At 39.5% G+C, this 16,717-nt stretch overlaps 1 protein-coding gene across 1 annotated transcript; it reads left to right on the top strand.

The window, feature by feature from the left end:
- The first annotated feature begins 4,407 nt into the window (after positions 1–4,407).
- On the top strand, positions 4,408–16,014 carry colec10 (collectin sub-family member 10 (C-type lectin)). The gene is made up of 7 exons (XM_026186010.1): positions 4,408–4,595; positions 6,642–6,713; positions 10,281–10,352; positions 12,297–12,350; positions 14,182–14,277; positions 14,580–14,791; positions 15,013–16,014. The coding sequence occupies exons 1-7, from the start codon at positions 4,496–4,498 to the stop codon at positions 15,238–15,240; spliced, it is 834 nt and encodes a 277-aa protein (XP_026041795.1). The 5' UTR covers positions 4,408–4,495; the 3' UTR covers positions 15,241–16,014.
- The last annotated feature ends 703 nt before the right edge of the window (positions 16,015–16,717 follow it).

Here is a 16,717-nt window from a genome sequence, read left to right on the forward strand (position 1 = left end):
CTTTAGGTTTCTTGGCTGCTGCTTGGCAACTCAAAGCTTTAGCTCCTGTTATGACCCAGGTCATTGTTGCCGTGTGGTGCTGTTACTCGCCACACCATGCGGGGGCATTGTTTGTACTCTGTGATGTTTGTTATGTAAGTTTCCAGGTGGAGGCTGACCATTGGTGGAAGAGGGAATGAGGCCAGCTACAAATTGGGACCTGACTGGGCCGGCAGTGTCTCCTACCAATCTGGACATGGTAGCTGTAGGGGTGGGAAGCCGTTTCTTTTACAACCTTTTTCTCCTGTTTCGGGTAGGGAAACGGGTTTTGAGGTTTGTATTTTCTTTTGGGGTTGATTCACTATAGGTAAGTTCTGATTCATTTCCAGTGTGTTTTGTTTGTTGTTTTGGCCATGCCCACCCTGACGCTCGCTACCTGTCAAGTTAATAAAACGACTAGTCATTGTAAAGCTGTGGCTGTGTGATTTACTTCTTTTTATTATTTTTCTTGTGTTGCACTCCAGCCCCCCCCCCAGGCCAGTGTGTAACACTCCCTCCACAGATTTCCTATAGGACTCAGGTCTGGAGACTGGCCAGGCCACTCCATGGACTTGATGTGTTTCTTCTTTAGCCACTCCTTTCTTGACCTGGCAGTGTGTTTTGTGACATTGTCATCCATGACTCATCTTCAGAGTTCTGACTAAAATGAAGGAGGTTGTCATCCATGATAACACAGTGAATGGCCATGTTAACTGGCTCCTCGGTGTGGTGAAGTCATCCTCTAACTTAAGCAAAACAAACACCTCCATGCTTGACTGTAGAGATGATGTTCATTGGTTCATACTCAGCAATTCTGAATAATCACACCAACAGGTTTTATCTTCTCACCAAGGTTCTTCTCACCTTTCTCCCCGATATCCCTGTTTTTTTTCTTGCCCATGATGGTTGAGAGGCTGGAATGGAAATAACTGATTCTGTGTACAGTTGTGTATTATACGAAGAATGATGAATTGATTGATTGCAATCTTTGTGCCTGATAGGCATACAGCCAATCTGTGACAGCCAAAACGCCGGCTGGGTTATAAGGGATCAAATGCTTATTTGACTCAGTGACATCGAAATCTGTTTTTCCAGTCTGATGTAAGAGAAGAATAGAAATTGAGGTACTAGTGTGTTGCTGGCCATGTGCAGACTAAAGTGTCTAGATGGCACAGGTAACCGCCATTACACCCACATAATTAATTATCGATATAGTCCCAGTAGTTTGTATGTTATATCTTGTCAATATACAGGTGAGTGTTTTTAAATTTCGACTAACAAATTGAAGGTTTTGACAGCACTACTGATTAACGCTCATAGTTGACTACTTGGAAAATGCTGAGACAAATTGAAACATGACTTTAATTCATTCCATGTGAAGACTCAATAACAGTGAAAATGAACTGAGTCACTTCCTCTGAAATGTGACATCATAAAAACAAGTAGATGCACTGCCTTCGGTTGTCACTGTCTGTTGTGTGCTGCTTTCCTGGGAAAAGGGCTTTTTCTATGCCCCAATCTGCAGTAAATACCAGGAAATACATGCAGCCAGTAATGGCACTCATGCTCTGCAGTAAATTAATGTGGTTCAGAGGTTACGTAAATGTTTTATATACTTGGAGATGCTGTTGACCGATTTGTCAGTGACACACGTGTGGGCAGTGTATGCTACTGCTGCTGCTTTAAAATGCTAATGGTGGTGCCAGTGTTGTAAACAGGGCTGTAAGCAGCAGAGAGAAGAAGGCTGTTTTGTGGTGTGGTTACCATTTTGGAGTCAACCCTCAATCCAGGAGTGTGAATCACATTCTTAATTAGAGAACGTAATCTAAACCACGTGTAAATAATTAGCCTTCGGGGTAGCAGGGCTGTTCTGATGTATATGAGTCTGTATTTTACATCCCATAAGTTGTCTGAAACAGTCCAACAGACAAGTCCACGCAGACTGAAAGGGTAATTAATAAGTGAAGACATAAACACGCACACACAAGAAGAAGTACTGCCTCTTTACTGATGCATTGTCTCATAAGTGTTGTTTTTGAAAGGCAAGCAGCTGTTTTAAGTAAAAAGCCTTCAATGTCTCCCCATCCATTCATTATACATGCACCTCACATCTGCCAAGCACCGAGCAGCAGATGGACAAAGTTAGCAACCATGTTGTGAACATAATGGAACATTTAGCCTTTAAATAGCTAATTATTTCCATTAGGAGCTGATGAGAACTTAAACCTACATAGAAGGGAAAAGTGGAAATTGATCTTTGGCTCATCAGGTAGAGACATAAAAGTAACCTTTCTATACTTTTCTATCTTATTGAGGGTCAGAGACTAAATGGACACCACTGAATCTATTTATCCATTGTTTTACATGCTAACTGCTGCTGTTCGGGGTCACAGGGGGCTAAAGCCTATCCCAGCTGTCACTGGGCAACAGCTGGGATACACCCTGGAAATGTGGCTATTCTATCAAGGGGCGTGACCACACATGATTTTCTTTCACAATCCTGGCCTTGGTTGTCTCTTTTGAACTTTCACTGAGCAATCCAACATGCTAGCAAGTTATGGTCAGCGACACCAAAATCCAGAGCCATAAAATAGCTCATTTACCAAAGCGCCCCTCTCTTAACATCATTAAATTCCTTCGCAGAAACGATACAGGGTTGGAAGCTTAAAGCAAACCGTGGCAGAAGCTAAGAGAAACTGATATCAAGCATGTGAGGTCTTAAATATTTTCAAGCGTGTGTGTGTGTGTGTGTGTGTGTGTGTGTGTGTGGTTTAAACTTCCTTTCAAAGATAACCCAAGAGAAACAAACATCACAATCAACAGCAAAAAAGTGATTAATGACTGTGACTGCTCCAAGAGTGCATCAGGTCCATGTTATTTTCTTTGAAGACTACAGCTTTTCCAGCAGTTGAAATAATTTGTATTTTTATCGTAAAGCCAATACTGGATACATTTGAAAGACTTTTGTCTCTAAATACAAATAACATTATTTTTTTTAAAAGGGCTTCCAACAATAAAACACAAAGCTTTTTCACTTTGAATGCTTTTCAAAGTGACATCTAGCCAATCAGTCCCTCAGGGAACAACAGTCTGATTAAGATGAAGTTTTCTCTTTTGCTCTTTTTTGTTTTTATTCTGCTTAAAGGACCTGAGCACACTGATGCCACTGATGAGTTGTTTTTTGTTGGGTTGTTTGATGAAGGACTAAAGACATTCCAGGAAGCATAATTCTTGAATAAGGAGATCTCCTTTTGTGCCAAGACATGTGGCTTGGACTACGCTCCCCTCCTAATTTGCAATCCCTCTTTGTTCCTTGCTCTGTCTCCTGCCTCTGCGTCTCCTATTAAGACTCATCCTCTGATCATTTGCCTTCTTTGATACTGTACTGTGTGTTGTCATCACATAGCAGCAAAATTGTGCAGGATACAAGCGGGCAAGAACCTGCATGCATGCAGTATTTTCTATGTAAACCAAGTGTTTTCTGGTCTGAAGACTCGGGACAAGAGAAAAAAGCGAGTCTACTCCCTTGTTCATGATAAGAAGGCAGTCTAGTCTCGTGTTTATTATTTCACACTGTGCAGTCGCCGTTAGGGCCGAAAGATTTGCATTCATCTTTAATCGATATATCAGGAAAAAATCACTTTCACTGGAACTATTTGTTCTGACTGAAAGTATTTACTTTTACACTTCCAAGAATGTTATTAGCACTTTTTTTCATTCAGGACCTTCGCAGTGTTATTGTGAGCTCTGGTTCATCTAATTTCCCTTCAGTAAATTAGAAGCAGTTGTTACTCCCCAGTGCTAGCCGAGCATGAGCAGAGATTTTTCTTGTATCAGTGAAAGTAATACCAAAGCAAAGCACAGGTGGCTCTCAGACGTTCCCATGATTCCACATTCTCTCTCCAAGAATGAAAATATCAACTGTTAGCATGTGCCAACCTCTAAGGGAGTGTTAAACCTCAATCAGAGGACTGAAGTGTTCGTTTCATTTTATTCCTAAAAGTTAATTCTGTTTATCTAGGCATAGGGTTTTCAGTAGGAGAAACATTTAATCACGTCACTTATCTGCGTGACTTTTTCCAGTCTCAGCTGATCAACGGTCATGACAATTTGCATATTAATGATCGAGAAACGGACTTCCTTGTGTTTTCCTTACCTGGATAATTGAGCATGTATCAAGACATTGTACTTTATTCTTTACAGGGTACCCATGTATCTGTCCAAATAATGGTAAGATTTTTCACATGCAATTAAAAAGTTAAACCACATGCACAGGAATGCAGTACTCTGGTGAGTGTTGTTTGACATTTTGACAATTAACTGATAAGACTGTATAAACAAGTGTGTCTGTGTGTCCTACAAACAGCAGCACTGCTTTCTTCTGTCACTAATGCTACGCTGATCCCTGCTCCTCGACCATCTGCTCCAAAAAGCCAAAAGGTTTGGATTTTCTGCAGCGGTCTGTGATGGTTGGGAGATGCCGCGGCTCTTGGTGCTCTGCGTGTTTGTAGCCATCTTCAGCTACGTTTCTGTTTCTATAGAGGTTTGCACCAGCTCCTTGATACCAGGAGCTAAAGGTAACGCACTGTGGCGCTGTTGTAAATGTGTGTGTTTGCATTTTGACTGGATGTCAGCTTGATTTGTAAATGTTTATCTTTGCATAATGAAGTCTAAAATGTTTTCAACCTAAAATCAACAGTACTCATGTACTTTGTACTCATGTTTGTTCGTGATGTTGGAAACGTTGTTGTGTCCCAACGTTACAGGAGAGTGTTAGAGTGTGAGAGTGCAACGTTCTGAGGAAATACCCCCTAAATGTTTTATAGTTTAAAGAGCTGATGATAAAGCCACCAAGCATTAAATGTTCTAAAGTTTACTAGCTCACTGTCTGCTACCCCGCGGTCTTTTGGAGGGAATGCCTCCCTGTGTGTGTTTTCCATTTTATGACATCCAGTGGCTTGCTCCCCTGCTGATTGAGACAGACAGACCCTAATAAAACACAAAGTGAAGCTATGCTTTTTTCCTCTCTTTTTTGCGCACTGTGCTGGAAAAAAACGAGAAAAAAAAAACGGCCTTTATTGTAAATGGAAGCCAGAGGCCCGTCTCTCAAGGAGCTGGCATGCAGAAACTGAGATTGTTAAGCTAAAAGGCAAAAAAATTTAAAAGATTCTCTCATTGTGACGAAGGCCATTTATTAAATTGTTGAAGTTTTATAATTTAATTTAATTTATTTTAGTTTTTTAGTTATTTATTTTATCTTATCTCATTTTAATTTTCTTTACTTATGCTTTTAGCATGTACAGCACTTTGTGAACTCTGGTTTTATGTTAAAGTGCTTTATAAATAAAGGTGGTATGGTATGGTATGATATGGTATATCCAAAACAAAGTCTGTTTTACAAAAGCAGCTTCTGAAATAAAGTTAAATTATGTTTGTGATGGGCAAAGGGAAGAGGCGTCTGTACCATCAGTTACACTTTCACAGCTTTCCAGAGAAGTTTCCCATTGTTCCATCGTGATATTGTGTATTTAGACAGCTGCCACAAACGCGAACAGATTATTTGTACAAGACTCATCCAGATACTACTCACCACAGAGGCAGTCTCTTGAGTTTGTGTAGACTCACATCTGTGTATTTCGGTGGGTGACAGATGCGCATTTTTCCCAGTTTTAGACCCCTCAAAAATGTCTTACGACTTATTTTAACCTTTTTCAACAAACACAGTTTTATTACATTTACTGGTATGTTGACTTCATCATTCTTATATAGATTTACGGGAATTTTTTTTTTTTTTTTTTTAGACGTAAAAAAGTGGGACGCTGCAGGCCCAGTTCTTGAAATTGAACGACAATAAACACCGAATTCTGACATTTTTGGGGAAATAACCTATCTTATTGCTACTGCGACATGTTAAATAGCAGATGAAAGATCTTCATTTGATTTGACACCTTAATCACACAAACCAGGCCTTTTGCTAATTTTATGCTACATGGTTTCAGTTTAGTAGTCCACAAAATTAAATAGTTACGCAGACTGTATCACTTGACCGTGCAGTGATTTAGCTTGAAAATGTCTACACAGCTGACCGAGCTGAATTATCAGTTTTCCTAAGTACTTCTGCCAGCCTAATAGAAGCAGACTCTAAGCAGAGTCCTTCTTTCTAAGCCCAGCATTTAACAAGATATAAACTGCTGCCTGCATCAACAACTGAGGCGAAATTACTGTTTTAATAGACATTCAGAAATCTCTTAAGATTTCATGCCAAGAGCCTTTTGATCCATGGTCCCGCCTCAAACATTTCTGCTACACCTCATTTGTGCTTTCAGCTCTAAAAAGGACTTTGTGCCATTAATACTTTTAAAGCACCGATGTCTCTAAAAATTATACTGGCTCGCCGAAGACTTATTAAAACAGAGTTATTTCTTCTTTATAAACATCCAAAGAGGATTCAGTCCATCTCCTTGTGATGATTAGAAACACTCTGCCACACTTACATTAAAACTTAAACACAATCATTCACCAAAGCTCTTTGCTGAAGTGGTTTCTGACGTGCTGTTAGTGCTGATAATGGATCGCCACATTGATGGCCTTTTTGTTTACAATCTTTCTTTTCTAAAATCCAGGGGACCAAGGTGGGATTGGAGATGATGGAGATCAGGGGAAACTGGGGAAGAATGGACCACCAGGACTTCCAGGTATCCAGTATCCTTCTAGTCAAAAATGGCTAAGCTGTAGGACAAAAACACGTAGACCCCGGTAATGTGTACACTCACAAAACATGAAAGACATTTAGAAAGAAAAAAAAAGGATTCATACAACTTTTTGTCCACGAGCGCAGTCCTCATTGAGCCAGTAAATAAACTGATGTGTAAAATCAGTGGGGTTTCCCTTTATCACCAGTATAACCCAAATAAAATCTAATTTGCTTTTCTATCAGAGTGCGGTTTAGGATGGTGTAACAGGCAAGCATCAGTATAATCACAATGACTCTACATCTGCCTTAATGGCACTCAGACACTCAGTTAACAGGTGCAGGCGACTGCTCCCTTCCTGATATTTTCATTGTAGCTGCTCCCCATTCATCTGGTAAGTGTGCACACAGAGGCAAATGGAGCTGACTGCAGTACTTTTTAGTCATACGCTTGCTAACAAATACAAAAATGTGACTCTTATACTTAGTACAATTTTCCAAGTCTAATAAACGTGACACAATGCTCTTTGAAAAAAATTCCATTTGTATTTAAAACCTCTAAAAAAATCTAATTGTCAGGTTTTCAAATCACATACTGTAAAATAGTTTTTCCAAACTCACTTCTCAGAATTCTTTTTTTTTATTATTTTTGAATAGATGTAAATACAAGAAAACCCCCAGCTTCTTCATTAGCATGTTTCCTTTAGGTATTGCAGTGGGGTAGAACAGCTGAAGGTTAAAAAGAAGAGAAAAAGTGATGAGTGCCATAAGTGTACATCTATATAATCACACCTAGGAAATAAAAAAATTAAGTCTGGCTTGACCAGTCTCTTTTTTAAAAAAGTTAATTTTCCTTGCTTGTCTAATATGAACAAACATAGCTAGTAACAAAACCACCCAGTGTGCAGCTTTTGCATTTCCCTGCTGTTGCAGCTTGCCTCCCTTTGCTGTGGTGTGAGCTGCACTGTGCCACAGACAAACAGCACTGCACTGACATGACATCTGTATATTTGTGGAGGAAGCAGATCTGTAAATTGCTGCTGAAGAAAGCAGGGGTTTTCACAAGGTTTTTTTTTCCAGCTGAGCTGATAGGCATACACACAAATACCTGCTCACACATGCTTAAAAAAAAAAATGCATGCAATGCAGCATCCTGCACATGCCAGAGAGTACAAGACAGCAGACACAGTTCACACGTGTGTAAATATAAATGCAATAAATATAGTGTCATGATCGTTTGTGTGCACACACCCAGCTTTTATTCTATAACGTCTCACAGAGCTCAGCAGACATGTGCACGCTGCACACTAAAAACACCCTTCTTTTATCAGTGTGTGTGGGAGACGAATGCCAGGGCCGCTGGGGTCATTTTCAAAAGTGCAGAAAGCACGTGCACGTGAAACTCTTTCAACTTTTCAACTTTGCGGATATTATTCAACGATATAGAAAAGCCAGTCATTATGGTTTCTATGTGTGTATACTTACTGTAGGCATGAAAGCAGGTTTCTGTGATGATTCTGTAACTGTAGTATGTCAGCAGCCTGACAGATGACGCATGTATTCCCTGTTTTAATTTAGGCAGTTTTACAGGAAACAGTTGCTTAATTTTGGAATGTTAAATGGGAATATGTGACTGCTAATGCTCCTGTGGGCAACAAAAACAGTTTGTTGCTCCAACAAACAACAAACTGTTGTGCTGGACTTGTACATTTTTTAGCTTGAATCGAAACTATAACTGAGGTTGAAATCTTTGCATTATAGACCAAAAAAGGTGGAAGAGCATGTCCAGTGCAAGGTTTTTAGAGCCAGTATCAACAGACAGTTTAAATACAGTATGTCTATAACCTAGTGAGGCGTTACGAGTCTCTGGTTCGTGTATGCTGCACAGGGTGCCAGACAAGCCATGAGATGAGACACATCTATTTTTCCATTATGTATTGGCTGATATATCGCTCTGGCTCAAAACTATGGTGTTATGTGAGGATCTTAGATCTTGTGCACTTTTAGGTAGCTAGAAGTGCACAACAGAACAACCTTATTTTCATGTTCCATCTCTCTATTAATCTCTACTAAACAGAAATGTCAAAAATGAGACTCCACTTCTGCAACTGTGCAAGCAACATTTAGTCAATACACTGATTTAAGATCATTTTAGAAACCAAACGCATTTTATTTTTGTTGTATTATAGCAACAGCTAGTTGCTTAGTTCAAGGGTGTTTTGAAATAGCTGAAGGCTTTATTTAAATTGCCTTAGGCCCCAAGGCTTCGCCTCCTTTATCCTCCAGCAGCTGGAGATTCCAGACGTTAAACCAGTTGGGGTGGTTGGCCATTAAAAGTGATAGGAAGGACCGTTATCTGAACGTTGAGATAGGCCGTTTAACTGGCAAGCGTAAGCACTGCTAAAACATTATTCACCTGTTGCAGATGGAATAACAAAAGACCACCAGATTAACTTTCTTCGTGTGGCAACAAAACAAACACGTATAATCACTTCTTGTCGTCACTTGTCACTTCAGTGTTGTTGAAGCATTCACTTTGTGAGTGTGCTTCTCGGGCGCTTTCATGCAGAATTTTCCTAATTTAAAAGAAAAAAATAAATAAAAATCGCACCCTTGTATGAGCAAATTTTTCCCAGCGACCTCACACAATCCATAAGAACTCATGCCTTCTGCCAACACTTCTCACAAATCACCGAGTCGAAAATCAACATGCGCAAGCGGGACATGTGAAATATTAGTGAATAGCTGGCTGTACGTGTGTGTGTGGCAAATCCCTCTAATAGTGGCAGGCTTCTCCAATGCGTCACTTAGTATTTCGAACGCCATCAATTTTCAGTTGAATAGTTTCCTGAGGAAACACTCATTCAGGGGCTGGCAGAGAGCCTCGGTCTGCTAGTTTTCCCATGCGCATACACACACACACACACACACACACACACACACACACACACACACACACACACACACACAGCCTTTTAGTTTAATGTTCGCCATTTAGGATACATTTTTAAGGCACCCTCCAAAATCATGCACACTCCTGAGTTCTTCTAAAGACAAACAAAACAGTAAGCCAGGCAGTGGTAATCAGATTACAGTGTACTTCAATCCATTACAATCACTTTGTTTTTTAGATTAAAAATAATAAAATAATAAAACGTATTAATACATGATTAAATAAATAACAGTAAAAATGACACTAGAAATACATGCATTTAACAGACAGTGGATCCGACAGCAGTTTTTGCAGGGAGAGTCCTTAAAAGATTGAATGGCGTGGAATAGAGTTGCACAGATTATACAAAAGAAACTAAAATATAATGATACTAACACAAAAGAAATTGATTATTATTAAAAGCGTAAATTAACACCATAATAATAACTGATTTTTCCAGTTTATGCTGACTTCGACCACATTTACAATATGTGAAGTTCCAACATGCACACCTCCTCTACTTTTCTGGCATATGCAGACTATGTTGGACTGAAACAGCATTTTCAACACTTTTTCCAAATAATATTTCTTTATTCTGTCGCAAATACCTCCAAATCTCATCCTTCCTTTCTCCCGCAGGAGTGCCGGGGGAGTCGGGCCTTAAAGGAGAATTGGGCCACACAGGAAAGATTGGGCCTACTGGAGACAGAGGTACAACAAAGTCATTTTAATCTAAAGTTCAGGTTTGATATGCAGTTTAACACAGTTTCCTGTCAGTCTCAGTGCTTCTCTAGTCCTGCCTCCTATCTGTCCATCCATCTGCCTGAAACCATACTGTAAAACCTTACTATTGCATTACTCATTCAAGTGTAATATTTACAATAAAATAATAAATAACTAAGAACTAATAAAGTGCATCAGGGGGTAATACTTAGTTCCTCAGTTTCCAAAAGCGAGAAAGATTAATGACCTTTCATTTTTCATTCGAGTGTATAAATTTGTTCTCGCTCCAGTGCCATTAAACATTTTGATAGGTAGCTGTGAGATTTCTGCAGACGCTTAATGACTTTCAAATTGTCTTTAAGAAAAAATACGGCCTCCCGGATGCCCTCCTGAGATTTCACTGCCGCTCGCTCCCTAACAATGGTCTCAACTAAAACCCACATAACTACACTAACTGGCAGACTTAATTAGTCCCAAGACAAACACACAAGGAGAGTTTTTAAAAATTAAATCTGCTCATTATTGAGCTAACTAGACAGTTTCCACTAAAGGCTTGTATTTTTGTCTGTTTCTTTCACGTTTTAAGTTATCGCATCAAAAGATCCTGCAACATGATGTCATGCAGTTGCTCTGCCTGAAGTGGCTAAAGTGGCAGTTTCCATTGTAGTTTTTGTTTTTATGAGCAGTCATGTTCCCCTGTCTTTCTAGACATTCAGTTTCTCAGTATTCATTATGATTAATACGCTATTAGGAAAGTGGCTGTGTGTAAGCTATATCAGGCAAAGGAGTGAAGTCACAGCTTTGGATTTCATTGATGCTGAAAGCCCAAAACTCATAAAACACCTGAATAAAAACACTTGTTTTCAGGAACATGCCAACATAACAAGATCACAAGCTCAAATTCAGTTCGTGTTTGCAAGAATGTTGGCCGTGATACAGGAGCACTGAAGAAATTCAGTTCAGTTTCCACATGGGCAATTGGTGTTCATTCATAATATAAAAACATGATAAATGAACAGACATCGCTTTTATAATTGTAACTCCATGTATATGGATTCTTATCAGATTGTCTGCAGAGCTTACATCGTTTTTGGCCAAAAGAACAACTATATAAATCTACAGACTGTAAAACTGTGGAGTTACTGAGTTTATATGGAACAAAAAAGGCAACTAACTGCAGCTGGAGGACTGTTTGGGATGAATTCTACTGTATACTCCACTGAGACACTGGAAAGCCGTATCAGGTCACATTTTACCATATTTACCCACTGTGTTTTTCCGTATTTTTTGCAAAGGAGCTCAAACAAGCTCAAATAAATCAAATCCATCAGTATGGCAAAACAACTGGTCAGATTACAGGTACAGTATTTCACTGTTCTGGCTGTTCCTCATTCAAAGCTAGGCCATTGTGATGTTTGTACTGCAACCCACTTCCCCAAAATTTGCAACTGCCATTTGGGTTATTTTCCACAATGAAACAACAGTGTGAGTGCAAATTCAGGACAAGATTTACACACAAACAGTAACATTTGATGATATCTCTCAATTAAAAATATATGTGGATGTTACTGTTATTTGGTATAAATTATCTTGTTGGAATAATTAATTGTGACCTAATGTTGGTCAAACTTTGACCATCTAGAAAGGTAAATAAATGGTAAATGGTCTGTATTTGTATAGCGCTTTACTTGGTCCTAAGGACCCCAAAGCGCTTTACACTATACGCAATCATCCACCCATTCACACACACATTCACACACTGGTGATGGCAAGCTACAAAGGCATGCGGCCCTGTTGAGTTTTCAATGTGTGATACAGCCATCTGGTGGTAGAACGTTGTAACTACATGACAAGGTCAACAGGAAGCTTCTACGAGGTTGAAATACAGCTAACAACAAAGGGTGCTATTAATGATTTTTGATTCTTCTGCAGGTGACAAGGGTGATAAAGGTGTAGATGGACCAGCTGGTTTAAAAGGGAAACCAGGTAACAGCATGCAGACACTGCCTCTCGTTTTAAGTCATACAGCCAAAACTAAAAAAGCTTTTTGCATGAGTCCTGTGAAAAACTAAGTACATTCCTACTGATCCCAGAGGAATTATTAGAGTAAAAAGAGCTAGGTGCTGCTAATCAAAATGCACTTGATTAACTGGTCGTCACTTTTAACACTGATGTCAGTTTGCTGGTCTGGAGCGCTCAGATGTTTGGTAACACAATGACACCCAGTGGAAGTCAGAGCAAATTCACCCCAGTGTCACACCATGCAATTCTCAGAGACACTGAGCTACATCTCAGCCTCTACAGGTCTTGGTTAGCATGTTAAATGTTAAAGTTCATGATAGTATAATCACAAAAGACTGAACAGGTATGGTTGTTTCGGAAGGATTGTCAGGAGAATGTCTCTTCTCTCTAAGCTGCATCTAAACAAATCACAAAACTCGAGCACTGTCCTTTGGATGGACCAGCCCAAAGCGGAGATGTTTAGAGCATATCAGCACAAACACTCATACCAGCTATCAAGCACGGTGATGATTCGGATTTGTTTTACAGCCACACGACCACGGCACCTTGCTGTCATTGAACTCATGCCTATGCCAAAGTATTCTGGAGTCAAATGTGAGGCCATCTGTCTGACAGCTAAAGTTTAGCCAAAAATGGGACAGTGATCTCAGGCACAGCACCAAAAATATCTATCAGGATGGCTAAAAAAAGAACAGAACCAAGGTTCAATGGTCAAAGACCAGACCTCATCTGGGTTGGAATACTGTGGCAGGACCTGAAGAGAGTTGTATGTAAATGAATACCCCGCCTACACAGTGAAAAAGAGTGGGCCAGAATTCCTCCACAGCCATGTGAGAGATGATCAAGTCATGCAGTAACTCCAAGTTATTGCTGCTGAAAGTGGTTGTGCAAAATACTGAATCACTGGAAATGAATCAGTAACTTGTTGTGGGTCAAATGATAAAGTCTTACTCATGCAGTCAAACAACCTTGAAAAAGAATGCTGCAGTATTTACTTAAACTGTCATGGTATGGGCCGTTAGACCCAGTGTTTTGTGTTTAATATTAGTATTTTCTTATGTTTTGGGTTAGTTCTTGTTTTCTTAGTTCCTAGGATTTGGGGTCTTGTGTTTAGTGTTGTGTTATAACCTGTGTCCTCCTCCGGTGCTCTGTTTGTGTCTCTGTGTTGGTAAAACAGTCTGTAAATTTCCTGTTTTACTTTGAAGGTCTGTGGCTCATCTTGCTCATTAGTTTCAGCTGTTTTCCTGTCATTTCCTGATTACTGTGCATGTGTATTTGTCGGTTCGTCTGTGTTGGTTATTATTTCAGATCTCCTCATTAGTGTTCCCAGTTTAGGTTTTTAGTAATTTCTCGTGCCTCGTTTCCTGTTTTTCACGTTGTAAATAAACGCTTACCTGCATCTAGCCGTCTCCTGAATATTGGGTCCTTTTTCTACAAACACCACACGACTGATACCCCAGCCGTGACGAAAACTTTTAGCACACCCATAAGTGGATTTGATCTGGGAAACGGAGTTCAATAAACAACATTTAAACACATTATTAATGAATTCCTTCAAATTCCTTTCTGGGAAAAAAAAACAAGTATTTGTTTGTGACTCTCAATCAGTTCTACTAGATGCTAATGGAGATTGTCCCTAAGGGAGCAATGCTGTAGAAAAGCATTTAATGATCCTTATTACAATCACTAGTCCTTGTACCAAGAAGCAGGTTCCACATTTGCCTAATTTTCTGACATCTTCTGACATTCAGACAAATATTCATCCGAGCTGTCCTAACCCCATTTGATCTATTAGGTACAATGTGTGACTGTGGGAGGTACAGGAAGGTGGTTGGACAGCTCGATATCAATGTAGGCAAGCTGGGGAATGCAGTCAAGTTTGTGAAGAACGGTAAGTCGCTATGTTTTCAATCTTTTACTAGACACTAGACGATGTCTTACCTTTAAAATTTAATAGAAGGAACTGAGACAGGTTTCTGTGTGAAAGAGCTTGTATCAAGTCTGGCCTCAAAACACCAAATCCTTTCTTCATTCAAGACTTACATTACACACTAGTCCCTTCATGTCTGTGCATCATCCTGCCACTTGACTTCTAATTTGGTTTCTGTGTTAAGAAGAAAAAATCAGAACAATGAAAACATGCCTTTAAACTTATGTCAGATGACCTTTAACCTTTGCACATGTCCTGTTCAGTGGTTCTTGGCTTGAGAGAAACAGAAGAGAGGTACTACCTGCTGGTGAAGGAGCCCAAGAGGTTTAGAGAGGCTTCAATGAACTGCAAGCTCAGAGGAGGCAACCTGGCCATGCCTAAAAGCACCAACATCAACCGTCTCATGGCAGACTATGTTAGTCAGGCAGGACTGACAAGAGTGTATATAGGAGTGCAGACTCAAACCAAGGGCATGGTAAGTGGTTTTGATAATATTAACTAGGTAGTAATTAGTAAGTCTAATGCTTTTTTGATACTTTTAATGTGGAAAAATAAAAGACGGTTGTGTAAAGTGTAAGAAGGACATATTTTAGGCTGTTGTGGGCAGTGTTGGTCAAAAACAGAACAAAATTAGTTAACAAATGATGACAAACTGTTGTTGTTGTTTTTAATCTCTTCTCTATTTTCTAAAATCAGGACGGGAGCAGTCACGTTTATGCAGACTCCACCCCTCTGCAGGGTTTTGCATCTTGGAGCCAAGAGGAGGAGCTACAGCCCAACACAAACTCCAGCTGCGTGGAGCTGCTCAGCACTGGAACGTGGGCTCACGTGGAGTGTGAAGCCACCATGTTTTTCATCTGTGAGTTCCCGAAGAGCAGGAGAAGAAGAGGAGGAAGAGAGGCAGTTGCCTCGTCATCATCTTGACCTTGACCACTCACTGCACATGTCAAGACAAGGATCAGACTCCTGAAAAAAACATTTATATTTCACATTTCCTGCAAATATGCAGACAATTTCAGTGATTGAGACTACTGTGTTTGCATATTTCACTAAGAACCATTACCACCAACAAATCAGTAAAATTGTTCTAAAATTAACTAAAATTGGGTTTCTTATTTTAATTTCTTTTTCTTTTACAGTTGTAGTGGCTTTCACTATCTGAGAAAATATGGGGCTCACTTTTACTGCAGTTTTTACCAATTCTGTGGCACTGCATCGGTATCATTGAAGGCTGCGACTGTACTGAAAAATTTATATCAGGGTTCAAGAGGTTGGTTTAAGCAATTAGATTAGAGTAAAACGGTCTTGTGCTTAAGCACACAGGATTATCGTGCTATTTCACACAGAGTTACTCACAACTCCAAAGTAAATTAAAGTTTACTAAACGTCTATAAGAGATTTACAACTGCTGTACCCTGATGCTCAATTACAAGTGTCCAGAAGTACAAAGAATCTACAAAGAAAAACTGAGTAAGAAAACATGATTAGCAAGGAATGTAACCTTGAGTGTTCTGAAATATGTATTTATTGGTCCATAAGGGAAATTGAAATAGACAAAGGAAATAAAGGGACAAAGTATATAAAAGGTTTCAGATTATATTGTTCTTATTTAGGATGTCCCTTATATATTCTGATGATATTTCGTGGCATGTGAAACAGTGTAAAGTATTTGTAAGCGATCCAAAAATAATAATTGGTTAATTAAAGATCTAATAGCTTGTGTTGCTCTGACAGAAATACTGAAGATCTATGAACATTTATTTTTGAAAATGTGCCATTATGCTGCTTTTTCTGGGTAAAGGCTAACAATGAAAAACTTGTGATACAGCCTTATCATAAAACAGTCGTCTTCAAAATCTTTGAACTGCATCTTCATGAATGCAATTCCATATTACTCTGTTAGATAAATCTATTACTTTGTTCTGATACATGGAGGTTATGATATATGCCAGTGTATTTGAGAGGTAGCCAAGAGGGTTTGTTTTCTTTTGTTTTGTTTTGTTTTTTTTTTGGGGGGGGGGGGGGGGGGGGGGGGGGGTTACCCCTGCTTGAACCCTGACAGTTGTTTCAAAATTACAAATACATTTGTACCTTCTTTAGGTACAGTTTGCTGGTCAGCGTGGATAGAGTTCAACCACAAGTGGTACTAGAAATGGAGCAAACTAAAACCTGAAACTAACCCACATGAACAGAGGGCAAGTGGAAGTGGGTGGATCAAACTGACCTGGCAGATGATGGATTCTGTGATGGCGGGGAGCTGAATAGTGCTGGATACGGGGACTGTGCTGAGATCTCGGGTAAAACCAGCAAATGAAAGGATCTTTAGTGGAACTGAATTACCATGTTTTTGTGAGAATCAAGGTCCAGTGGATCTTAGGAGTTTATCCGCTTGATTTAGCCT

Source organism: Astatotilapia calliptera, chromosome 11, assembly GCF_900246225.1.
Source record: "Astatotilapia calliptera chromosome 11, fAstCal1.2, whole genome shotgun sequence".
Classification (NCBI taxonomy): domain Eukaryota; kingdom Metazoa; phylum Chordata; class Actinopteri; order Cichliformes; family Cichlidae; genus Astatotilapia; species Astatotilapia calliptera.